The sequence below is a fragment of the Microcebus murinus genome, chromosome 19, assembly GCF_040939455.1.
Source record: "Microcebus murinus isolate Inina chromosome 19, M.murinus_Inina_mat1.0, whole genome shotgun sequence".
NCBI classification, from domain to species: domain Eukaryota; kingdom Metazoa; phylum Chordata; class Mammalia; order Primates; family Cheirogaleidae; genus Microcebus; species Microcebus murinus.
The window spans coordinates 38,322,714-38,348,102 of NC_134122.1; the positions used below are offsets into that span (position 1 = coordinate 38,322,714).

Genomic DNA, 25,389 nt, shown 5'->3' on the forward strand with positions numbered 1-25,389 from the left:
TGAGGATGAGGAGCTGAGCCAACTGTGGAGGAAAATAGCAGGCAGTGCCAAGCCCTGGTTTGTCCAGAGATGGAAGGCTTTCCATCCACCAGTCAGCCATCTAGTCATTCAGTAAATGTTTATTGACTACCTACTACAGATAGAGGTGATACAACTATGGCCAAGAGCAATGACCTCTGGCTTCCGCCTCCGAGGGGAGATAGACAAACACACAGGCAGTTCCAATTTGGGGAGACAGCCACAACAATAGGGATGGTCAGAGAGCCATGGGAGCCCAGGGCTCACTTCCCAGAGGAAGTTTTGTCTCTGCTGAGCCCTGAAAGATGAGGAGGAGTTAGCTAGGGCCAAGCGTGGAGGCAGGGGTATCCCAGGCAGAGATCCGTGCCAAGGCTGGGAGGCAGTCAGGAACCAGGCGTATACAAAGAACGACCCGAGGGCCAGTATGGTTGGGTGTGCTGAGGAGGGGAAGGATGAGAACGTAGAGGTGGATCAGTGGCAGGGGCTGGCCAGCCAGAGTCTTGCAAGCAAAGGGGAAATGCTCAGAATACCAGGGGCAACAGGAAGTCACTGGAGGGTTTTAAGTAGTGGATCCTTGTGTTCTTATTTTTCTGGCCCATAGTTGGGGAATGGGTCTTAGAGGGTAGGAGTGAACGTGGATGGACCAGTCCACAGGCTGCTAGAGTAAGCCAAGTGAAACACGGTGTCGGCTTGAACGGGGAGGGCTGCAGTGGAGGGAAGGGCAGTGGATGGATCTGGGATCTCTGTTGGAAATTGAACCAACAGGTCTTTTTTTTTGGGGGGGGGGGACAGAGTCTCGCTTTGTTGCCCAGGCTACAGTGAGTGCCATGGCATCAGCCTAGCTCACAGCAACCTCAATCTCCTGGGCCCAAGCGATCCTCCTGCCTCAGCCTCCCGAGTAGCTGGGACTACAGGCATGCACTCCCATGCCAGGCTAATTTTTTCTATATATATGTTAGTTGGCCAATTAATTTCTTTCTATTTATAGTAGAGACGGGGTCTCGCTCTTGCTCAGGCTGGTTTCAAACTCCTGACCTCGAGCAATCCACCCACCTCAGCCTCCCAGAGTGCTAGGATTTCAGGCGTGAGCTACCTCGCCCAGCCTGAACCAACAGGTCTTAACTGGGTATTTGTCAAATGAGAGCTGGGAGGGAGCTGAGATGCTTCCTGGGTTCCTGTGTTGAGCAGAACATGCAGGGAAGTGGTGGGACCATTTGCTGAGATGAAAAGATGAGAGAAGGAGCAGGTTCGGGTAGGAGACTTAAGAGCTCCATTTGGGAGCTGTTGCATTGGAGATGTTTTTGGACATACAAACAAGAGACATCAAGCAGGAAGCTGGCTATAGGAGTCTGGAACTCAGAGGAGAGGTCTGGGCTGGAAATATGCATTTGTGAGTCACCAGCATATAGATGGTATTTAAAGCCATGAGTCTGGATGAGATCACCTAGGCAGAGAGAATATAGATAGAAAAGAAAATGCCCAAGGCTGAGCTGGCTAGAGAAGGAGGAGTCCCAACAATTGGTGAGTGTGGCTCCTATGCCCAGAGTTAGGGTCAGGTGTACCCCTGCTGAGAGACAGAATGGAAAGAGAAGTAACCATTAGATTTGGCAAATCCAAGGTCATTGGTAGACTTGCCCAAAGTGGCTTCAGTGCAGTGGTGGGGACAAATACAGACCACAAGAGGGTGAAGAATACATTAAAGGTGAGAGAGTGGAGACAGCAAGTGTAGACAACTCCTTAGGAGTTGTCCATCTATACTAGAACACTGCACATCCATGCGTTCTCTCCCCGTGATTCCGAAGGGCAGAGACCATGCCCTGGTGATTTCTATCTAAGCTGTAAATGGAATCCAGCCAGCACATAGCGGGAGCTCAATACGTGTATTTAATGGTTGGATGAATGGATGAGTGGATAATTCACTGTTGGAGTCAAAAGGGCCTTTTCTTGTAGCGAGAGCAGCTGTATTCTTTTGAGGCAATAGAGGAAGCTAAAAAATCAGCCCCAAAGGCTACCGGCTGTGGACCCCTTCTCCCAGCTAACCAGGAGGAGCAGCTGCACACAGGCCTGGGGCTGGAGTCCCCGCCCTGAGTCAGGAGCCAGGCTGTTGAGCCTCTGCACCCCCCACATGCCCTGCGGTTTTGGGTAAATCACTTCCTCTTTGAAAGAAGAGATGAGCAGGAGAAGCAGCCCCCCGCAGGGCCAGTCCCAAAGAGGCCCCTTCGGTGTTAGTCCCCTCCTCCTTTTCCTTTTTCCTTTTTGGACTTTTTCTTGTCTAGGAGCTAGACCCAGATTGGGGTGAGTACCTCCCAGGGTTGCCGTGCGACACACAGGTGGGCTGGGACCCTGGGGGCCCTGGGGGCAGGAAAGATGTAGAGGTGGAGCACCCAGCCCAGGAGCGAGCCTCCATCTGTGGGCAGAGGCTCACACACGCCACGGACACACGCGTGGCTGTGGGGAAGCCACGGCCCTGGGTGTGCCAGAGGCTGTTGAAAAGGCACTTGAGTCGTGAAACTAAGGAGACCCTGAAGTGTCCTTGGGCTTGGGGGATGGAACATGTCTGTGACAGACAGGCCTACCTGCCAATCAGAAGGGAGCTAACCCTTACACCCTAAGCGGCCACAGGGTATCTGGGGCCACAGGGGTGGGAATGGCTATTGGGCAGTGTGACTCAGAGCGGAAACGGGATGGCCCCTGGGAGAGCCCACCGGCCGCAGAAGGGGAAACTGAGACACAGCGAGGGGAGTCAACCAAGGCTCTGTGGATGGCCAGGAGACCTGCCTCGGAATGGGCCCGAGGACTTCCTCTGACAAGCCCCCGGCTGCCATTCCGCAGCGATCGGTTTTCCTGCAGCACCAGTTGCAACCTGTGGGAAGAGGCGGGAGGAGGGCCTGGGGGCGCCGGCGGGCGAGGTGAGCAGCCAGGCGCGGACACTGCTGCCACCTAGCGGGGAGGGGCTGTTACTTCTCTTGGTTCCCAGGCCGAGGAACCTCATTCTCACTCTCAGCTGGGCAATGAGACCCGGTTTGGGGTTGGATCTGGAGACCGCTGTTCCCAGAATTTGGGCAAGAGGGAAGCCTCGGGGAGGAAGGCACACACCCCTGGTTAGTGTGCACCGCTACATCACTTTTCTTCTCTGTGTCTTGGTTCCTTTCTGTCCGAGGAGAACAAGAGTAACTGCCTCGTAGGGTTGTTGCAGTGGTTAAATGAGCCAATCTGCGCAAAGTATTTGGACTAGAAATAAATGCTCAATAAATACCACCTGTGGTTGATCCAAGGGTTAACTGGAGGCGTGCAGTACCCCTGTTCCCCCACCCCAAAATGTCCCTGCTGTACAAATGCAGCTTCCCTTAGTTCTGGCTTTCAGCAAGATTGCCCTACTAAGCCCCTCCTGTTTGTAGATTCTGGGGCTGCCACTGTCGTGGTTTTGTCATCAGCATTGTCCCAAAGGATGAGGGCTCTGTTGGTCCCAACCTCTTTTCTTCTGATTCTGGGGGTCCCAGATCCTAGCACTTTCTCTATCCCCTTGCCCTAGAGTAAGCACTCAGAATGGTTCTGGGCTGTGACATCATAGAGCCCCCACCCCATAATTGGAGTGGAGGGGCCATGAGGCTGTGCCAGTGGGTGCTGGCGTGGGTGTGGCTGGCTGGGCTGGGGGCCATAGAAACAGGTGGGGCACTGTTTGGGGAGCAGTGGGAAGGAAGAAGGCTGTGGGGGTAAGGGGCAATGCTCCCTTAGGGACTGGGAGGCCAACCCTGGACCTTTCTCTTTTCTCTCTACCCTTCTCTCCCATCCTCCCCATTTGTCCCCATCCCCCTCCCCACCATGGGCCCTCTCATGGAGAGCTCAGCTGACCCTAGGAACAAATGCAAGCCCCTCTGGGGCCACAATAAGGCAGCCTCAGCTTCTTGGGGTATGGGCAGGGGTCTGTTTGGCTGTTGTCACAGACTTTGCTGTGGGTCCTAGCACCCAGCCCAAAGCGCGCCAAGACTTTAGTCCTGGGCACAGAGTCCCCAGTCTTCATAGACAGACCTGATTTCTTCGATTACCCAGACTCGGACCAAGCCAAGGTCCTGGCTGTGGCCCGGTTCATTGGAGAGAGACCTGTCGTCTTTACTCGCTCAGGTGTGAACCGGGGCCTAGGGGAGAACTGCCCATCACCTCCCACTGGAGGCGAGTCGGAGGTCCCCGTCTCCCCCTCCTTGCCTAGCAGGTTCCAACTCGGAGCTCTTCCAACACATCCTGGTGGGCGCGCTGGTGCTGGCCTTCTTCTTCCTCCTCTTCCAGTTCTGCACCCACGTGTAAGCCTGCCCTCTGCCCCGACCACACTCGCCTCCACCTTTCTCAAGAGAGGCTGAAGGACCCCAATCCTGGGGGCAGTGTGTGACCTCCCACCTCTGACCTTCATGCCCCACAGGAGCTTCCAGAAAGGAGCCTAAAGAGTGGACAAGGGCCCTGGACTCAGCCCAGGTGCCCCAAATCCTCCCTCCTCTCCTGCTGATGAATAAAAGTCCTTGCTTTCTCCTCCCTGACAGCGCTGTGATGCGCCGGTGGTCCTGCCCTCTCTTGCGGATGTCCTTGTTTCCACTGCCTGTGCCCCCACCTCCTCCCTTCCAGGCCCCAAAGAACTGGGTGAAGAGGGCCTTGGTGGCGTTCACACAGATCGTCTTTATTAGCGGTCTGTAAGCACCTCCCAGGTCCCCCGACCCCAGATTGGAGGAAGCCTTGAGAGGTCTGTAGCACCAGGGACATGCCAGGGCCTGAGGGCAAGCTGTGCAGCCTAATGGGAAAGGACTGGGCGGCCCTCACCTGCCCCAGGGCTGCTCAGCGCTGAGGTTTGGGGGGTAGCAGCGCCCCCCTCCTCCCACCCCAACAGACTAGTCTGAATTTGGGCAAATAAATAAAATAAATAAGATTCCTCAGCCTGGCCTGCCCCGGAGAGGAGCTCTGGGGGTGCCGGCCCCTGGTGGGGGGTAATTAAGGGTGTCCTCTCTCTCAAGTGACAGGGAGCCCAGGGGGGTTGCAGCAAGGGGCAGGGATGTCCTTGGCAGCGGGGCTTCCCCTATGTCCTGACTCCTGGTCCCCTTGAATCCTTGTCTCCCCACGAGCCTTCCAGCCCTCGGCAGGCGGGAGGTGGTGTCCCCTGCCCTGCTCCAGTGAAAGGTATACAGGGAGGGGTCGCCAGTCTGGGCTCAGGCGCTGTGGGGAGAAGAGGTCCCCCCTCTCCCTGCCATTGGCCCCTGAGGGAGGGCCCCTCCCCTTTCTGGTCCACCCGTGTCCTGGGGCTGTCCAGCGAGGGCCCCTGGCTGCCACTCCCACCCGTCAGCCCCACAGCCCTGTCCCCAGGGTGGTGGGGTGGGGAGGGGCAGGGCCCCAGGGCCCCTCAGTCCTGGGCCTGGAAGGGGGAGGGCGGCGGGGAGCGGGGCTGGAAGAGGCGGCAGGCCCCGCGGCAGATGAGGAAGAACCAGTAGAGCTGGGGAGCCAGGAGCAGCGCAGCGCCCAGGTTGACGTGTGCCGGGATGGCCAAGGGCACGGCCAGCAGGGGCAGGCCCGCGTGCCGCCCGTAGGCCCAGTACAGGTAGGGGAAGAGCAGCACCCGGCAGCACAGGAAGCTGAGCAGCATCAGGGCCCCGTTGACCTTGTGCAGCAGCGTGTGCTGCTGCTTGTACTGTGGATACACATGGAGGGTGGCCGGAGTGCCCTGCCCTGCTCCCCTGCTCACCCCCGCCCCGCCTCCCCCTGCCCCAGCCAGCAGTTCCCCCCACAATCCCTGAAAGTCCCCGAAGGTGCCTCCCTTCCTGTGCCCTCTCTTCAGGCTCCTGCACCCTCAGGTGCCCTCTCACCTGGATAAGGATCTTGCCAAGGCAGACGAAGGGGGTGCTGACCTCTGCCATCAACATGCAGCCCAGAAAGAAATCCCCCTTGCCCTGTCGCCACACCTGAGCAGAGAGGGAGGAAGGTGTGGGCCGGGCCTCACGCTGGGCTCCCCTCCCTCTGCTGTCACTTTCAGAGATGCTTAACTCTGGGCATCTGGACATGTGGGTACAGTTGCAAAGCTGGGTGCATGACCTCACTGTATCTCTCCAACAGTCCTGCAGGTAGGACTGTATTCCCTCCATTACAGGTGAGGAAACTGAGGCTCAGAGACACTCAGCAACAGATCCAAAGCACCACAGCAGGGCATGGCACAGACCCTCCTGCTCAGTGAACCCTCCAGGTCAACAGCTTTTCCTGGGGCACTGTTGAGCCCTCCCCGCTGCTGGTACCCAGGCCCGCAGCTCCCCCGGGCGCCCCGAGGACTCACCACCGACAGCGGGAAGCACACCAGCACCATGACGGCGTGGTGGAGCACCATGAGGAACTCCTTGTGCAGGTAGCCACGCACCACAGCCCAGGTGCTGCCCGGGGCTCTGGCCGCTCCATCGTCCCCTCCGTGCCCTTTGACCTGGTGCTTGTGCCAGTGACAGAGGAACATGGCGTAGATGTCATAGATGAAGTAGGGCACAGCAAATTGCGTGTAGGCAGAGGAAAGCCAGTGTCTGTGGGCCAAAGAGAGAAGAACCGGGAGGAGAGGGGAAGGATGGTGTGACTCAGAGCTCAAGTGATCGTCGCAGCAACGCTGAGAGGGAAGTGGAGTCTCCAGTTACAGATGATGGAACCAAAGGGCAGAGGACGAGAAACTCGCCGCAGGTCACAGTCCTGCAGCTGGTCGGTGGTGGTGTTGGGATTCGAGACCGATATTCTCCCATGTTCCCCCCTCTCGATCCGCAATAGAGAAATGGAAAGAGACCAGAAGACACCCACAGCCCAAGGGACAGAGATGGAGTGAGAACACGAGCTCGGGCAAGGTACAGGGCCAGCTTAGGTTAGAGCAGTAACAGCAGAAGGGGTGAGTGGTGGGGAGAGGTCATGTTGGTGACCACCAGCTGTCTGCTTGCTAGGCACAGGCGCTATTCTAATACTCAGATCCTTGGCGTGTGTGAATGTACTCACTTCTCCCAAAACCCTATGAAAGGCAGAGGTTCATCATCCTCACGATACAGATGAGGAAACTGAGTCACAGAGAAGCTAGGTAAGCTGGCCAAGGAATAAACATGGTAAGTCTGGCTCCACAGCCTTCGCTCACAGCCCCAATGTCCCTAGAAGATTCCAGAGGCGTCAGACTAGGCCCTGTTGGCAAGTGAGAGGTGGTGTCAGTGCTGCTTGTTCTGCCTGAATGTGACCCAATCTCTTGCTTTTTCAGGTATAGCCAAGCATTAAGGAGAAAAAGCTGAGCAAAAGGAGCCAAGAACAGAAAAAGTTCTATGTACTTTGAGAGTAAACAAAAATGAGAAGCGCATGAATATGCAACATTGCATTTTTTTTCTTGAGTCAGCACATTGGCACTTTCTCTTAAATCCTGCAGTCCTGAGACAGGTCTTGCGGTGTCGGGGGAGGTCAGGAAGGCAAGCCCAGGGGAGCCTACCCAACTAGGTGGAGGGATGAAAGCAAAGTCAGCCAGAAGCTACACAGAAAGAGAGCTCAGGCCAAAGCTGGGGGTGCTATGACGAGGCAAAGAAGTGGGGGCTAGGGCCAGCAGGGTGGGCAGAAGCAGAAGGCAAGTCCTGGAGCAGGCTGCCCACTCCCCAGCAGGGACATTTCAGAGAACAGAGAACCCTGGACCCAGGGTGCAGCAGTGCTGGAACTGTGGCCTGGGGGCAGGGAGAGGGGAGGGACAGGCAGCTGGTTAGAAACAAAGGGCAGGAGAATAGAGAGAGTGGAAAAGGATCTGACTGTCCCTCCAGAAGTTACACAGGGAGTGGTCCAGAGAGTAGGCTCTGCAGAGCAGACGTGATGGGAGAGGGGATGGTTGGCCGTGTGGAGCAGCTGCCAGGCCTGGCTGCAAGGTGGAGTGTTCAATCCCATCCCCGCCCTCTCAGCAATTAGGTGCTCAGAAATAGGAACAGCTGCTGCCCCCGGATTAACCTTGATCCCCCCACCTACCTGAGGATTAAAGGGGAGAGACAAGAACAGACCTGGGTGGGGGGATATAAGAGCCAAAAGGTGACTCTGGGTATGCAGGCGCTGGGAGGATTTTAAGAAGCCAGGCGCATCTTGGACCAGGGTGGGTAGGGGCAGAGAGGCGGGAGGGAGCCGAGTCACTGGCAGGGTCTGAAGAAGGAGTTAGGCATCCACTACAAGGCAACAAGGGCTGTCCTTGGCATCTGCCACATATCAACTCAACTCCTCCTCACAACAGCCCTTCCAGGAAGGGACGCTGCCTCATGCTACGGTGAAGGGGATTGTCTTCAGGAAGGATAAGGCAGACTTCCAGGTCAGGTCCCCCAGATGATGTCCCATGGGGCTCAGTGGCCACCAGAGAAAGGAAGCAGGGCCAGAAGCTAAGAGGGAGCATTGTCAGCACTCACAAGCCACTAGCACAGCCCGTGGGTCACCCCAGAGCAGACTGTCAGCACCATGGACAGGGCCCCTCTCCTCCTCCTCCTCCTCCTCCTCCTCCTCCTCCTCCTCCCCCCCTCCTCCTCCTGCCCCATCTCTCAGGCCTGGGCCTTTTTGGCAAGCACCAGGCACTGCAGCAGCTGCTGTGCTAAATTTTGGCCTCTTCCCCCTCCTCCCCTCCCCCACCGCCTGACCGTTAGTGGCCCTGTGTGTGTCATCTCTCTCCTCTCTTCTCCCTGGTGCACAGAGCTGGGCTGCACACCTGGGTTCTGAGAGGAGGTGAGGGGTGAGCCTGGCATGAAGAGGGGGGCTCCCCAGTTGGGTGCTGGTTGTGGGTCTGACTCCCAGTGCAAGGGCAGGAGGAGGCATGGAAGCAAAGGACATTCAGAACCACTACGACAGAGCAGGCAGGGGCGCTGACTAGGGAGGAGGATTCCCTTTGATCCTCACCCCTTCTCCCCCTGGTCTGACCTTTAAGGACAGGACGGGATAAATTTATCCCTGGGTGTTGAGTTGCAGCTATTGAAGTTAACTTGCTCAGGCCCAAGTTAAAGGCTTAGGGACCACTGACAGCTCCCTGCACGATGTGGGGTGTTCTGGAGTCACGCACAGACACAGACTGCTGAAAACCAGGCAGAGGTGGTCTCATGGCACTTACTGGTCATCAATGATGTGCTTGCAGGAGGTGGAGACAATGTAGCCAGCTGTGGAGGCCATGATGGCTTGGACAGAGGACACTAGCCTAGGGAGAAAAAGAGCAGAGAGGTAGAAGGAAGAAGCGTGTGCCCCGATTTCCCTCCCTGCTAGTCTAGTGACTGTGCTTTGGATCTGGTCACTTCTCAGGGCCAGTCCTTGCCCCTTCTTCTGAGGTGGGGCTTGCCTAGGTTCACCCCACCACCACCACTTTCTTCCTTCCCTCCGCTTGTGGATACTGAGTCGCCTTCCTCTCAGGAGGACAGCAGGGAGGTCATCCCGAGGCGGGACAGTGCTGCGAATGCGCTATGAGGACAGGCCTCTCCTGGGGCAGGAGGGCACTGCGAGAAGGCCAAGGGAGCCCTGTGCCTGTTCCCATTCCACTCAGCTGCCCGGTCCCCACACCCCGTCATCCTGGCCCCTCAGTGACCCCAAGTTCCCTGGGCCACTTTCCCACTCTGTTCTTGACTGCCACCATGACCCCCACCCCAACTCTGGCCCTTGTTCCAAGATTGTAGAGTTCTACCATTCACTCCTCTGTCCCTTGTCCCCCCAAACACTCACCCTGGCTCTCTGCCCCTTGCCTTGGTCCCTAATATCTTATAGGAATGTTTTAGTCAGAGGCTGGCCCTATTATGGAGGGGGGGCGGTGGGGGGAGGAGGGAAGGAACAGCAGTCTGAATACTAGTAGACCAGATGGCTGGACTGGCCAGGCCTCCCGGGACAGTGAGTGAGGCTGTGAGGAGGGAAGGAAGCTTGGAGGCAAAGCCCACCAACCACTGCAGGGGCTCCCGGTCCACCGGCGGGCTGAGGTCCAGGGAAGCACTGAGGTCCCTTCCATCCCCAGAGAAGCCTGAGAAGGAGCAGAGGGGCTGTGGGGAAGGGAAGCAGTTTACCTGGCAGAGACAATGACCGCGTCGGCCTCCTCCCAGCGCAGCTGGGGCAGCCGCTGGAGCGTGTTCTTGGAGAGGAGGAAGAGTCCGGGGAACACCACCCCCCCAGCCACCATTGGGGTCAGCATGGTGGCCATGAAGGTTCAGGGAGGCCGAGCGGAAGGGGGTTAGAAGTGGGGAAGGGACGCCAAGCCAGGGAAGGAGAGAGAACAAGAGAGGAAGGGGCACAAAGGGGACAGGGTGGGGACTGGATGGGGCAAGGGAGCCAGACCGAGGGAGGAGAAGGGGAGTCGGTGAGACTGAGGGAGCAGGGAGGGGGCGGCTGGGCCGAGACTGGGACAGAGGGCCGGAGAGAGGGAGCAGGAGCAAGCCAGTGAGAGGGCTGGGAAGAGATGAGGAGGGGACGACTTGGCGAGGGACAGAGAGGAAGAGGGGACAGGAGGAGGATGCAGATGGGGGAGGGGAGGGAGGACCGGGCAGGTGGGGGGGGTGGCTTACGTGGAGAGGCTGGGAGGGCCTGAGAGGCGGGGTGGGGGGACCGAGGTGCCAGCCCTGAAGGAGGGAGGGGGGCCGCAGGGAAGGAGGGAGCCGGGAGCAGCCGGGCAAGTGGTCAGCAGTCAACACCGCTTTCCCATCGCCGCTGCCGCCTCTGGCTGCCGCCACTGCCCGGCACGGGCACAGCACATGGCATTACAGAGAGTTTGTACCCAGCCCCCTGCCCCCTCTGTGGGGAGGGGGCGGGGGAGGGGAGGCCACCAGCTTTGGGGGGGGAGGGGGGGAAATGATGGCACCGACCAGACACCAAGAAACCGGACCTGCAGCAGCAGTCTCCCCATGCAGCTCTGAGCCACAGCCGTGGCTGCGACAGAGATGGGGGGAGCTGAGAAAGAGGGAGGGGGGAGGCCCTTAAAGAGACAGCAGCTATAGCACAGGGGGCTGCTGGGGACAAGGGCGGGAAAGGGGTGGCTCTTCTCCTGGGGACGAAGGGGGCCCAGGGCTCCTTGGCCAGCTGGGGGGGCTCTGAGGCCCCAGATGGGCCTGACCCCATCTCCTATAAGCACTTTGCAGATGCTGGCGTTTCTCCTCTGCCCATGCCTCCCAACAGGCACCCTCAGTGGCCTGCCGGGGGCCAGCTTAGGACACCCACTCAGGCAGAAGAGAGGACACTCTGGGAGGGGGGGCAGGAGAAGGGGGTGCATTTTGCTCCCTCAGAAGGAAGAGCTGAAGGCGTGGATGGGGACAAACACCTCAATACAGCATCCTCCAGACCCAGAGGCCCCTCACCCCATGGCAGACAGGGAAACAGAAGCATTGGAGGCACCTCTTGTGACCCTGCATGTGCTGCGACATTGCCCCTCACCCTGGTCGCTCTCCTGGAACTCCTGAACAGCACCAAGGTAGCGGCACCTGTCCCCTTCCTACAGGCCAGGCGGTGGTCCTGAGGCATTAAGTGATGCCGCCCAAGGTCACAGAGTTAAGAGGTGGCAGAACCCTCTCCTGCTGGGTGTCAGAGTGGCAGTGCATGGTGTGAGGAAGGTGGGGAAACCCACCCGAGCCCAAGGGCACTGGGGCTCCGGCCCCTCCTGACCTCCCCGGAGCACCCACCACACTCTTTTGCTTCAGTTGTCTTGTGTTCCTGGCTCCCCTGCCTCTGAGGTTTCAAAGAACAGCCCGGTTTCAGAGTGTGAAAGGCCCACAGAGGACTGGCTGGCTCAGGCCCTTCATTCTAGCATAGGCAAGGCGAGGCACAGTGACTTGGCCAGGGTCACACTGCTTCTCTTCCCTGCTGCCTCCCTGGGATTCTGCCTTCCTGTCCTGTGGGCTTCTGCACGATGTGGGGCCTGCTACCCAAACTGCGCTTTGGTGTCCAGGCTTGCCCTAAGGGTCGCCTGAATAATGAACCCTACTGTTGGCCTTTCCCTGCCCTAGGCCCACGCTACCTCCGCCCCTACAGAGAGGTGAGGGGCTGTGGTGTGCAGTTTTGTGCTGCCCTCTAATGGTGATCTGTAGGAAAGCCCCTGAGAAGTCCTGTTTTAAGCAGGAGTGACAGATTTTAGGGACAACAGTAGACCCAACCTGACCTCAGAGCTTCCCTTGATGGGAAAAAGGGACTACCTTCCTGAGTTTTTACTACATTCTGGGCACAGTGAGAGGTGATTCATGTTGATTCTGACTTAATCTTCCCAACTGGTGGTCTCCCTGTTTTATAGAAGTTTTAGAAGTTGGGGGTGGGGGAAGAACTTGCCAAGATAACATAGCTATGAAACTTGGTAAAGCTGGATTTCAGTGGGGGCTAGGGGATGGGTAAATTCACACCTAACATATACAATGCACACTATCTGGGTGATGGACATCAGTATAACTTTGACTCAATTTGTACAAAAGCAATTCATGTAACCCAAATGTTTGTACCCCCATAATATTCTGAAATTTAAAAAAAGCTGGATTTCAAAGCCATGTTGGCATAACTCCAAAGCCACACATTAGCAAAACCATAAAAAAAGTACTGAGTTGGGAGGATAGGGGATGGTAGGCCATAGCTACTTAAATTAAGGACCACAAAGCTGGTCCCGGACTTTGCTTTCATTTTGAATGAGGCAGATTAAAGCAGGTAGAGAAAAAGGTTTTGCTTTGCTTTTTCTGCCAGAGAATTCACTTAGACACCGTAGTAAAATCTGCTTTCTACAAACTCCCTCTTCTACCTATGGTTTGATGATAGCATACAGTTATGTTAAGCTTTGTCAAATAGGTCATAAATTTCTCACCTGAGGGCCCATCCCAGCCCACAGACATGTTTTGTTTGGCCAGTATGGTGTTATCAGGATAGTATTTTCTTAAATAAATTCTAAGTTATTTGTCAATGTTCAAAAATTGGGCAATTTCAAAAAAAAATAGCTCAATTTTTATTTTTTTAGACAAGGTCATACTCTGTCACCCAGACTGGAGAGCACTGGCCTCATCATAGCTCACAGCAACCTCAAACTCCTGGGCTCAAGCAACCCTCCTGCCTTAGCCTGCTGAGTAGCTGTGACTACCATGCCTGGCTTCAACTTCTTCTAAGAAAGAATCAGAAGAACAGACAACACTGGGCTCACATTCTAACTCCATAGCATTTGGCAGGGGCTGAGCAGCCACTACCCCCATTAGATAAAACGTGAGTCCTCTTGCTCACAATGTCCCCACAGTGTCTACCTCCCTTATATTATTTGCAGGAGTTTGCAGCCCCTACTTTATAGACATTAATTCACATGACCCTCACATAACATCTCCAGAAAGAAAGGAAAGTTGATGTTATTATTAAACCCATTTACCAATGAGGGATCTGAAGTTCACAGAAATTAAATGAATTGCAAAAGATCCCATAGTTGATGTCTTTTGACCCTTAGCCCCACCCCCACCCCAGCCCCCACTCTGCTTCTGCTTTCAGTACTAACTGCTCCTGAAAGTAAGGTATCAGTTCTGCCAGCCTTGGCCCCAGCAAAGATACTCTCACCCTTGTCCTCTTACTTGGATGCCACAAAGACAGCCTCCTGTCTCTCCATCCGCAGGCTGGCGTGGTTCTGCAGGCCCCAGCATACGACAGTGAAGCACAGTGGGAAGAAAATGCAACCTAGCACAAAGAGCAGGGGCATGCCTGTCTAAAGAAGAGAAGGCAAAAAGAGATGGCCATGGGAACACCTCAACGCAGTGCCCTTCAGACCCCCCCACCAGACTCCTTTGCCCCAACAAAGCAGTGGCCCCTGAGATCCATCCATCTGTGACCATCAAAAGCCACCAGGCAGACCTCTCGTCTCTTTTGGGTCTACATTGCTCTTTTGATATTCCTCATCCAGGTCAATTAGATGTCTTAATTTTTTGTTTTAAACCCAATTCTGTCAAATTCATTTTTTTCCTGTAACCCCGAAGCTGACTTACACCTCCCAGTCCACATCTCACCTTAAAAATTCCTTCACCCGGGCCGGGCGCTGTGGCTCACGCCTGTAATCCTAGCTCTTGGGAGGCCTAGGCGGGCGGATTGCTCAAGGTCAGGAGTTCAAAACCAGCCTGAGCAAGAGCGAGACCCCGTCTCTACTATAAATAGAAAGAAATTAATTGTCCAACTGATATATATATATATATAAAATTAGCTGGACATGGTGGTGCATGCCTGTAGTCCCAGCTACTCGGGAGGCTGAGGCAGGAGGATCGCCTGAGCCCAGGAGTTTGAGGTTGCTGTGAGCTAGGCTGACGCCACGGCACTCACTCTAGCCTGGACAACAAAGCGAGACTCTGTCTCAAAAAAAAAAAAAAAAAAAAATTCCTTCACCCAATGATGTGCTGCTTTTTCTTAACTCCACCCTATCCTATCTTCTGCACACCCTGCTCCCCCGCCCCTAAGCTCTTTTTTTTTTTTACCAGACAGAATCTCGCTCTGTTGCTGGGGCTAGAGTGCCGTGGCGTCAACTTAGCTCACAGCAACCTCAAACTCCTGGGCTCAAGCAATCCTTCTGCCTCAGCCTCCCCAGTAGCTGGGACTACAGGCATGCGCCACCATGCCTAATGGCTAATTTTTTAAAGATATTTTTAGTTGTTCAGCCAAATTTTTTTTCTATTTTTTTAGTAGAGACAGGGTCTCGCTCTTGCTCAGGCTGGTCACGAACTCTTGAGCTCAATCGCCCGTCTCCGCCTCCCAGAGTGCTGGGATTACAGGCGTGAGCCACCGCGACCTGGCCCCTAAGCTCTTTTAGTTGCCTCTCCCTTTTAGGTCCTTAAACTTCTCACAGGGACTCACCTCTGAGCCACAAGATGGGAGGATAGAGAGGGAGGTTGATGTTTCTCCTCAGCACCCAAAACTTAGAAAAAGGGCGAGGGAGGGTATTCAAATTGTCAAGATACTTGAAACTTTAACATTTCTCGAAAAAGAAAAAGAAAGCCAAAACGATTGTTGTCCCATTAAAAAAGAAAACAAAAGAGATAAAAGAAGAAAACCTGAAAACATACTTATTTACATATATATTATTTTTGTCTGGAAAGGCCTTCCCTCCCATCTGCTCCATGGAGGAGAAGAGTGGGGAAGGCCCAGGCGGGACTTAGGGAGTCTGGGCCTGCCATCCTGCATCCCTTAAGTGGCCTCGAAGGGACCTTCTCAGGATGCAAGGAAGGTGTCAAACTGCAAGGGCACGAGGCTGCCCTGCTGAGGCAGTTGGAGTTGGAAAGGGCAGGACCATCACCCTCCCATTGGTGTAGTGGTTGGACTATACTATCCTCCTATTGGTCAACCAGTAGGCACATGCTCCCTATCATGTGCTTCCCACGGTTGTGGGAGGGGGATGGTTCTAGCCCTTTGCATGTAATTGGCCAATTAGAATGTGTTGATGACTTGATGGATAGCTGCGTTTTAGGGGCGGAGCTGCAAGAAGAGAAAAGGAAAGGAGGGAGACGTAAAATAAGAGTAGCAGCCACAGGTTGTCATTGCTTTAAAAGGCGGTGTAGGGTGTAGGATAATGGTTAAAGATGGCAGTTTCTAGGGTGGGAGCATCTGGACTTCAAATGCACATTCCACATACAATCAAAGAAACACACTGTTTCTTTGTGCACTTTAAGCTACAATTTAAAAAGTGCTAAAGAAATTTAGGGCTGGGCTCGGTGGTTCACGCATGTAATACTAGCAGTCTGGGAGGCTGAGGTGGGAGGATCGCTTGAGCTCAGGAGTTCAAGGCCAGCCTGAGCAAGAGCTACTAAAAATAGAAAAATTTCTACGAAAAATAGAAAAATTAGCCAGGCATGGTGGCGCATGCCTTGTAGTCCTAGCTTTACTCTAAGGCTGAGGCAGAAGGATGGCTTGAGCCCAGGAATTGGAGGTTCCAGTGAGCTATAATGGCACCGCTGTCATCATTCATACCCAGGCAACAGAGCAAGACCCTTTCTCAAAAAAAAAAAAAAAAAAAGAGGAAAGAAATTAGGTCTTTTCACTCCCTGAATAAAAGGGGGCAAAACCTTTGTGGGCCTCAGTTTCTTCCTCTGTGAGATTAGGATAATAATGCCAGCCCATTAAATACTACTTATATGGCATTTACTATGGGCTGATCTTTTTACCCTATCTGAGTGCTTAAAAATATCAAGTTATTTCCTCAAAACAACCTTGTGCATAGGAATTATCATTGTGCTTCTTTTACAGATGAGAAAACAGAGGCACAGAGAGGTTTGGTACCTTGTCCAAGGTTACACAGTCAGGAAGCGCATGAAGTAGGATTTTTTCAATCATATTTTCTGAATTTATTGGTTTCTATAAAGTCAAGCAGATATAGAAAACCCATAAACTCATTTTCCTAAAGGAACTGAAAGGTTTTATTTAGGGGAAAAAAAAGGATGAAAAAAAACATTGGATACAATTTAGACATCCTCATATTTTCAGAGCTTATATCTCTGTTAGCAGTTCTTGTTTCTGTAGCCACTCCATTTTCTTTCCCTCTGGATGGGCCTCTGAAAATTAAAAATTAAGCCAAGAACAAGATGAAGTTGTTAAAGATGAAGCTTCTAGTTGCCAATCACTATTCATTCTCACCTTCTTCCTTATTTTGTTGGGGACTGAAACAAGCCTATTTTTGTTTAATTAATTAATTAATTAATTAATTTTTCTTTCTTTCTTTTTTTTTTTTTTGAGACAGAGTCTCACTTGTTGACCAGGCTAGAGTGAGTGCCGTGGCGTCAGCCTAGCTCACAGCAACCTCAAACTCCTGGGCTCAAGCAATCCTTCTGCCTCAGCCTCCCAAGTAGCTGGGACTACAGGCATGTGCCACCATGCCCGGCTAATTTTCTATATATATTAGTTGGCCAATTAATTTCTTTCTATTTATAGTAGAGACGGGGTCTTGCTCTTGCTCAGGCTGGTTTCGAACGTCTGACCTCGAGCAATCCGCCCGCCTCAGCCTCCCAGAGGGCTAGGATTATAGGCGTGAGCCACCGCACCCGGCTTATTTATTTATTTATTTATTTATTTATTTATTTATTTATGTTTTTTGAGACAGTCTCACTTTGTTGCCCAGGCTAGGGTGAGTGCCATGGCGTCAGCCTGGCTCACAGCAACCTCAGTCTCCTGGGCTCATCGATCCTACTGCCTCAGCCTCCTGAGTAGCTGGGACTACAGGCATGTGCCACCATGCCTGGCTAATTTTTTGTATATATTTTTAGTTGGTCAATTAATTTCTTTCTATTTTTGGTAGAGACGGGGTCTCGCTCAGGCTGGTTTTGAACTCCTGACCTTGAGCGATCCGCCCGCCTCAGCCTCCCAAAGTGCTAGGATTACAGGCGTGAGCCACCGCGCCCGGCCTATTTTTCTTGAGACAAAGTCTTGGTCTGTTACCCGGGTGTTAGTGCAGTGGCATCATGATAGCTTACTGCAACTCCTGGGCTCAAGTGATCCTCCTGCCTGAGTCTCCCCAGTAACTAGGACTACAGGCACATACCACCACACCTGGCTAATTTTTTCTATTTTTAATAGACATGGGGTCTTGCTCTTGCTCAGGTTAGTATTGAACTCCTGAGCTCAAGTGATCCTCCTACCTCAGCATCCCAAAGTGCTAGGATTACAGGCATGAGCCATCACACCTGGCCGAGTTTATTTTTAAAAACTACATTTCCCTGCCTCCCTTGCAGCTAGAACTTTGTCTAATGTGATATAAGCAGAAGTCATTATATGGGGCTATGAGAACAGCTCCTTTTATTATTATTATTATTATTATTACTTTGTAATGATGAGGTCTTGCTTTGTTGCCCAAACTGGAGTGCTGTGGCAGTATGATAGCTCACCATAACCTCCAACCCCTGGGCTCAAGCTTTCCTCCTGCCTTAGCCTCAAAGTAGCTGGGACTACAGGCACCCCACCACATTCTGCTAATCTTATTTTTTTGTAGACACAGGATCTCACTATGTTGCCCAGGCTGAATAGCTCCTTTTTAAAAGAGAGGCAATGCAGTTCACAAAGAAATAAATATGTATGGCCTTTAAAGATATGAAAAGATCCTGAGCTGGGATTTGAAACCAGGCATGCTGTCCACAGAGCTGGCCCTGCTTCCTTCCCAGTCCTGCACAGGCTTATTGCAAAGATTAAAGAGAGATAATGCACATAAACTACAGTACTTCACACAGTATTTGGCTATTTTTATTTAAAAAACTCACCATATGTGAGTTTTTTAGCACAAGGCACTGTGCTAAACTACTTTACATACATTTTATCATTTAATCATCTCTACCACCTTACAAATAACTTCCCCATTTTACTGCTGAGAAAACTGAGGCTCAGAGAAGTTAAATCACTTGCCCCAGGTCACACAGTAAATGGCAGAGCCAGGACTCAGACATGGGTCGACATGACTGCTGCCTTCCAAGTTCAGAGGAAAGGAGAGAAGGGGAGGAAAAGAGCAGGCAGAGGAAAGAATGAGGAGAGCAGCACCCTCTGTGCTGAGGGGTGGCCATTTTCCTCTGCACCTGTGGCTTACTCTGCATGATAGAATGAGGCAGGAATGAAAAATCATGGGCTGGTCAAGTTCAGACCCAAGTTTCATTGGAGTCTGGACTTTCACCTACATTTCTTTCTTTCGTCATCAATATCTTCTTGTTTCCAGGACAGCAGTCTAAGGCTGCACAGAGTTGTCTGAGATATAAAAGAGGAGAGGAGAGAATAGTGTTTGGGGTAGTTGGTGTTTTGCTTTGTTTTTTGAGACAGGGTCTTGCCCTGTTGCCTGCCCCCATGCCCAGTAATTTTTCTGTTTTTTGTAGAGACCAGATCTCATTCTTGCTCAGGCTGGTCTCAAACTCCTGACCTCAAGCAATCCTCCTACCTTGATCTCCCAAAGTTCTGGGATTACAGGCATGAGCCACCATGCCCAGCCTGAGAATAGTGTTTTCAAGCAATGGCTTTCAACTATTTTTACAGTGACCCACAAGAGATATCTTTTATTTCATAACTCAGCACACACACACACACACGCCACGAACTGAAAGGAAACTTGTTCACAATAAAAACTTACTGGCCCTTGTTGTGTGTGGTGCCCGGTGGCATTTTCTATATCATTTTTCCCCAAAGGCTGGGGAAGCTGACCTATTAAGCTGATTTCACAACCCACTAGTGGGCAACCACCCAAGTAGGAAAAACCTTGGTTTCAAGCAGTGTTTCTCAATAATTTTTTTGTTATTGCTCCCCTAAGGAGCCTTTTTCAGACTTCTTTTCCCCCTAATTGCTGCCCATGATGAAATTTTAATAACATAGATATACTGGACATATATTTATGTATGTATATCTGTGCTTTATATATTAAAAAGAGTAAGGTATTTTTGCTCACCAAGAACCAGTTCTTGTCCCCTTGTGGGTAATATTATCCCAGTTGAGAATGCATGAGCGCCATCACACTAACACTCATTTTCTGAGCTGCCTTTACACATACCATCCCAATGTCCAGTTAGAGAGTGTTAGTCCAATTTTGCAGTTGAATAAGTCGAGGCTGAGAGGTCATAATAATTATTGAAGATTGAAATGGCTGGTAATTAGATTAGGAATCCAGAAACTTACCAAGGTCCTAGCTCAGCCTCTATCTTCTCCAAACCTTTGTTTCCCCATGTGGAAAACGGTGGAAGTGGTTCATAGAAGTGGTCCTCAAACCTCAGTTACAGGTGTTTTTGCCCTATTTGACGTAATAAGAGCAAACATTTATGGAGTATTTGCTAAATGTTAGGCACCACTATAAGCTCTTTACTTATATTAGCTAATGTATATTAGCTAATGTACTCCTCTAACCTAAGAGAGAAATACTGTTATTACTTTCCCAGTGCAGATGAGGGACTTGAGGAACAGAGAGGTTGTGTGACTAGCCCAAGGTCACACAGGTAGTAAGTGGCACAGCTGGGATTTGAACCTAGTAGTCTGATTCCCAGGGTACCTGATTTTAACCATGCACTTTAAAAGGAAACTTGACCAGGTATAGTGGCTCACACCTGTAATCCTAGCACTCTGGAAGGCTGAGGCAGGAGGATTGCTTGAGGCCAGGAGTTCAAGATCAGGCTGAGCAAGAGGGAGACCCCTGTCTCTACAAAAAACAGAAAAATTAGCCAGGGCATAATGGTGAGTGCCTGTAGCCATGGGCATCCTGGTGAGTGCCTGTAGTGCCAGCTACTTGAGAGGCTGAGGCAGGAGGATCTCTTGAGCTCAGGAGTTTGAGGATGCAGTGAGCTATGATGATGCCAGTGCATACTAGCCAGGGCAACAGAGCAAGATTGTCTCAAAAAATTTTTTTTAAATAAAAGGAAACTTTTTATCACTACAGAAAATAGAAAACCAGTATCACTTGTAAATAGAAGGTAACAAAAATATATAAAATGAAAACACATAACATTCTAGCTAGTTACTACCCCCTGCTATAATAGGAGGCTATTCCTCCTATTCTGAGCTGGAGGCCTGCTCTCTCTTCCTTCAAAAAAGAAACAGGCCGGGCGTGGTGGCTCACGCCTGTAATCCTAGCACTTTGGGAGGCCGAGGCGGGCGGATTGCTCAAGGTCAGGAGTTCGAAACCAGCCTGAGCGAGACCCCGTCTCTACCAAAAATAGAAATAAATTAATTGACCAACTAAAAATATATATACAAAAAATTAGCCGGGCCTGGTGGCGCATGCCTGTAGTCCCAGCTACTCGGGAGGCTGAGGCAGTAGGATCGCTGAGCCCCGGAGTTTGAGGTTGCTGTGAGCCAGGCTGACGCCATGGCACTCACTCTAGCCTGGGCAACAAAGTGAGACTCTGTCTCAAAAAAAAAAAAAAGAAACAAAGAAAGATTAGAAAAGATAAGCACAAACAGAAAGGTGTTAAAGGATTTCTGGCAGCAAAATGATTCTCCTGGAGTAATCAGAAGTGTTGAAAGGGAATTGGAAAGAGAATAGCATTGGGGGATGTTCGTTTTCTTGCAGAACTGGTGTATCACCTAGAACAAACCCAAGACAGGAAGCACTCCACACACTCTGAACCCTTGCCTGGGCGGTCTAGGAGCGTCTGGACATCCCCGCAGAGGAAGGGAGATGCCACCGCCTAGTCCCGGCCTGGGTGCACAGCCAGAGAGTGCCCTGCAGCCCCGCATGAGAGGGCAATGCAGGGCGGCGCCACGGGGGGCCCATCTGGGCTCACAGGACCTCGGCCACCACCTTCCCTCCCTCACCCCAGCCCTCCCCCTCTGGTCTCCCACCCCCTTGTAGCCCTCACAGAGCTGACACCGAGTTTACTCTGGGCCTAGAGTTTAGCGCGCCCCGTTCCTTCGGGCTCCTCCACCCAGATGCTGTTTTGATCATCCTCCTTACCTGGGTGCGGAGGCTCCTCAGCCCTGTAGAGGTGTGCGGGTGTGATATCATCAAAAGCTGTGAATAAGTAAACAATAAGCGGCCAGAAGTGGCCTGTTTCTTACGTGATACCCCGGGAAGGGTCCAATTCCCCCCACCCGTGCTCTGGGGACAGTCCTGGCCAGGGTGCCAGAGCATTTATTATTTAGTACTTTTACTTGTACCTGTCCCAGCTTAGGTACTGTCCCAAGCAATTCCAGTCTCATCCTTTGTCTGTTCAGCAGAAAATGCTGAGGGGCACAACAGGTGAGCTGGAGTCAGACAGCCAAGGGTCCAAGGCCCTTTCTCCTCTCATAGGCTGGCTGTGTGATCTTGGCCACATTTCAGAACCTCTCTGAGCCTTTGGTGTATAAATACAAAGTCTCACTGACTGGACCTAAATCCTGGTTCTGCCACTCGCTAGCCAGGAGTCCTTGTGCAAGTGATTTAACTCCTTTGTGCCTCAGGCTTCTTATCTATAAAATGGGGACAATAGCAGTACCTCTACGTGAAGCTGCTGGAGTGATTCAATGAGACATGTGTAAAGCACAGTTCCTCTATAAACATTCACTGTGATGTGCATTAATAGCTGTTGTTGGGCCAGGTATGGTGGCTCATGCCTGTAATCCTACCATTCTGGGAGGATGAGGTGGGAGGATCACTTGAGGTCAAGAGTTCGAGACCAGCCTCAGCAAGAGCGAGACCCCCATCTCTATTAAAAATAGAAAGAAATTAGCCAGATAACTAAAAGTAGAAAAAAATTAGCCTGGGGTGGTGGTACATGCCTGTAGTCCCAGCTACAGGGGAGGCTGAGGTAGGAGGATCACTTGAGCCCAGGAGTTTGAGGTTACTGTGAGCTAGGCTGACACCATGGCACTCTAGCCCGGGCAACAGAGTGAGACTCTGTCTCAAAAAAAAAAAAAAAAAAAACCAAAAAAAAGAATAGTTGTTGTTATATTTTTTAATTTGCTGTTGTTCTATGCTCGGTGCTTTATATACATTTTCTCTAGTCATCACTGCAAGCCTTGCCATTCTGGTATGATAATTCTCACTTTCAGATGAGGAAGACTGAGATTCAGTGAGGTCAATTGACTTGCCCACGGTCATGCAAACGCAGAATGGCAGAACTAGAATTCGAACCCAGATCTTGCCTACTTCTAAAGTGTTGGGTTTTTGTTTTTGTTTTCTAACTAGGCCATAATTATTTCCATGAAATGGAAATAATGGCTTCTGCTACCCAGGTCTACTGTGTGGATTAAATAAAATAAGGTCTACATAGAGGCCTCTACTGATACTAGCTCTAGCTCAGCTTAGCTCTTTCTCCTCCCAGGGTAATTGGCCTTTCATTTTCATAATAAAGAGCCTGTGAACCTCTTCTTAATCTCTGGGAGCTGATGTTGTCTGATGTCCATAGGAGGGGGCTGAAAGTGTGAGATCAAAATCAGAACTGCCAGGTTCCCATCCCACACCCCAGCCCAAGCCTGCTGAGGCTTCTTTCATCTTCTGGGCCTTCTCTACATCTCCAATCTTCCACCCACCCAGCGATGATTGGGAGGAAATAATCCTTTTATCCTTTTCCCAGGGGCAGGGCAAAAGTATTAAATACAGGTGATACTGTCTGATATCTTCAGCCTCAAACTTCAGGTAGAGGGAGATCTTATGGTTATCTGGCTACTGTGAAGTCAGTTTCTCCCTGGCTCCAACAAATGGTGTGTTGTGGGTAGAAGTGGGGCCTTGGCAAAGTGGGGTGCATACATCACCCCTCCTCTTGGCTAGCCTGGCAACCAGCAGGCTGAGGCACTGTCTACCCTCCTGCATAATGTATGGGCCCATGGTAGGAACAGAACACCATCAGCAGTGAGCCTGACCACTGCAGGCCATGGACGGATCCAGAGGCCTTGCCAAAGCTGACATCTCTCTGTTGGCAGAAGTTGAAGAGAGTGTGTGTCACCAGAGGCCTTTTCTGGGGTGGAATTGGGAACTGATCTCATTTTGGTCCTCGAGATTCTGTCAGACAATAAGACAGCCCAAGGCCGGTGCGGTGGTTCTCGCCTGTAATCCTAGCACTCTGGGAGGCCGAGGCGGGTGGAGCGCTCAAGATCAGGAGTTCGAAACCAGCCTGAGCAAGAGTGAGACCCCGTCTCTACTAAAAATAGAAAGAAATTAATTGGCCAACTAAAAATATATAGAAAAAATTAGCCGGGCATGGTGGCGCATGCCTGTAGTCCCAGCTACTGGGAAGGCTGAGGCAGAAGGATTGCTTGAGCCCAGGAGTTTGAGGTTGCTGTGAACTAAGGTGACGCCACGGTACTCTAGCCCGGGTGACAGAGTGAGACTCTGTATCAAAAAAAAAAAGATAGCCCAAGAAGGCAATCTGACCCTGCCTCAAAATCAACAAAGGTGACATTGGGAACAGTTAGATTCCTGTTTTCTGGGCCTGGAACCCTCTGTGAGAGGGCTAGTGGTGGCAAAAGGGGTGGCTGGGACCTTCTCAGTGTGGTTGAAGGTGGGAGGGGAGATTCGGGACCCCAGGACATAGACTGTGTAGGAAATCCTCAGGGGCAGCAGCTGTGATGAAGTACATTAGAGTGGAGGACATGGGCAAAAATAGATATTTAGTGGTACTGCTTTCAGGGGAAAATGCCAGGATGCAGCAGTCATGTAGGAAGTACAAGATGTCCATGGGGAGGTGTGATTGTGCAGGTGTGCAAACGTGTGTATAAAGAAGCAAAAAGGTTAGGAATGAAAGGGGGAGGTCTGAGTGCCTTGAAAACCGAGGGAACTAGGACATCTGGATGACAACAACACTTCTATGGAAATTGGAATCTATTATTCATAGGATCAGTGAGTATTCGCCGTAATCCCCAAGGTTAGGCCAAGTGCTAGAACTTAGGATGTGGCGATGAGTCACACCAGGTCCCGGCACTTCCGGTCTAATTGCCAAGTGGGTACTGAAGTGGGGAATTCAAGTTCCTTGTGCTAAGTGCTAGAACAACAATGTCTATATGGCGCTATAGGAACTCAGAGCCCAAAGCAGCCACGCCCGCCTGAGGTTGACAGGAACACCTCACCAAGAGGAATGAAACTGAGCACATGCTTGAGGTATGAGGAAGTTTGTCAGGGGAAGGGTGTTCCAGGCAGATGGAATAGCATCTGCTAAGTTGTGGACCTATGAAGCCCTATGCACTGATTCAGGAAGCTTCAACAGATCCCATGTGGGGACCTTGAAAAACCTGAGGAAGTACAAAATCTTATTTGTTTATGTATTTATTATCTGATCCCCCTCCTCCAGTAGAATGTTAGCAATATGAGGGCAGGAAATCTGCCTCAGTCTCTGCTAGAGCTGCAGAGCCTACAGTAGCTGGATATGTTGTGAATGAACAAAGAGAAGATAGGCAGGGCCTAGTGGACGGTGACGACATCCTGCTGCTGCTGCCTTTGGGCTTTATCCTGGAGTCAATGGAAAGCCTTTGGAGGTTTTAAAGTAGAAAAGGAGCAAGATCTGATGTGGGTGGTAGGAAATTACTTTGATGGTGATGTGAAGACTGCAAAAATGGAGAAGTGGGGTCAGAATGAAAAAATATTGATAATTCTATACAATTAACAAGTAGCTTTGATTTTTACAATATGCCTGAGAGGCAGGAGTTTCCCCCTTTTGCGGATAAGGAAATGGACTCAGTGACGCTCAATGACTTGGCTAAGTCACACAGCAAGTTGGCGGTGTATACCAGGGGTTTAGGGTCCAGTCGTCCCTTTGCAGCGTCCCAGGCCCTAGTGCCTCCTCCAACTTCCAGCATCTGATGAGGATCCGCCCCAGGCCGGTGGTGGCGGGAACTCGCTCTTTCCATTTTAGCCTCCGCGGGAAAGCCCCGAGGACCACGGTTTAGAAGGACTCGCAGGACATCGGGCGGAAGAAGCGGGGCGGGAAGAAGGAGTTTGGGCCTCGGCGGCCGCCGTAAAAACAACGTTTGATCCCCATGGCAACAGTAAGAAGCAGCCAAAGGCTTTTGGGCGGA

At 51.8% G+C, this 25,389-nt stretch overlaps 2 protein-coding genes and 1 long non-coding RNA gene across 5 annotated transcripts; 2 read left to right on the top strand and 1 right to left on the bottom strand.

Annotated features, from left to right (window-relative positions):
• Positions 1-2,172: 2,172 nt before the first annotated feature.
• On the top strand, positions 2,173-7,343 carry LOC105871117 (uncharacterized). 2 transcript variants are annotated; one of them, XR_012913543.1, is made up of 4 exons: positions 2,173-2,313; positions 6,106-6,388; positions 6,957-7,087; positions 7,259-7,343. It is a non-coding gene; the product is annotated as an uncharacterized LOC105871117 (long non-coding RNA). The 2 variants fall into 2 exon arrangements; XR_012913542.1 differs by lacking the exons at positions 2,173-2,313; positions 6,106-6,388 and adding an exon at positions 6,561-6,863.
• C19H16orf92 (chromosome 19 C16orf92 homolog) lies at positions 3,622-4,541 on the top strand. Its single transcript, XM_012764302.3, has 4 exons — positions 3,622-3,685; positions 3,982-4,140; positions 4,229-4,316; positions 4,433-4,541. Exons 1-4 carry the CDS (start codon positions 3,622-3,624, stop codon positions 4,452-4,454), a joined length of 333 nt encoding a protein of 110 aa, XP_012619756.2. The 3' UTR covers positions 4,455-4,541.
• Positions 4,664-14,955, bottom strand: TLCD3B (TLC domain containing 3B). Of its 2 annotated transcripts, XM_012764289.3 has the most exons (6): positions 14,812-14,955; positions 13,548-13,678; positions 9,113-9,196; positions 6,320-6,554; positions 5,859-5,954; positions 4,664-5,683 (listed from the first exon to the last, which is right to left on the bottom strand). In XM_012764289.3, the coding sequence occupies exons 2-6, from the start codon at positions 13,670-13,672 to the stop codon at positions 5,399-5,401; spliced, it is 825 nt and encodes a 274-aa protein (XP_012619743.1). In that variant the 5' UTR covers positions 13,673-13,678; positions 14,812-14,955; the 3' UTR covers positions 4,664-5,398. The 2 variants fall into 2 exon arrangements, with proteins under 2 accessions (XP_012619743.1, XP_012619742.1); XM_012764288.2 differs by lacking the exons at positions 13,548-13,678; positions 14,812-14,955 and adding an exon at positions 10,044-10,499.
• Positions 14,956-25,389: the final 10,434 nt, after the last annotated feature.

Excerpts from the sequence above, each read along its gene's own strand:
- C19H16orf92 (XM_012764302.3), top strand. The coding sequence starts at position 3,622 with ATGAGGCTGTGCCAGTGGGTGCTGGCGTGGGTGTGGCTGGCTGGGCTG. Across the intron at positions 3,686-3,981 it reads GCTGGGGGCCATAGAAACAG|CACCCAGCCCAAAGCGCGCC; the intron begins GTGGGGCACTGT and ends TGTGGGTCCTAG. Across the intron at positions 4,317-4,432 it reads TTCCAGTTCTGCACCCACGT|GAGCTTCCAGAAAGGAGCCT; the intron begins GTAAGCCTGCCC and ends CATGCCCCACAG.
- TLCD3B (XM_012764288.2), bottom strand. The coding sequence starts at position 10,177 with ATGGCCACCATGCTGACCCCAATGGTGGCTGGGGGGGTGGTGTTCCCC. Across the intron at positions 5,955-6,319 it reads TGTGCTTCCCGCTGTCGGTG|GTGTGGCGACAGGGCAAGGG; the intron begins GTGAGTCCTCGG and ends CTCTCTGCTCAG. Across the intron at positions 5,684-5,858 it reads TTGGCAAGATCCTTATCCAG|TACAAGCAGCAGCACACGCT; the intron begins GTGAGAGGGCAC and ends GTGTATCCACAG.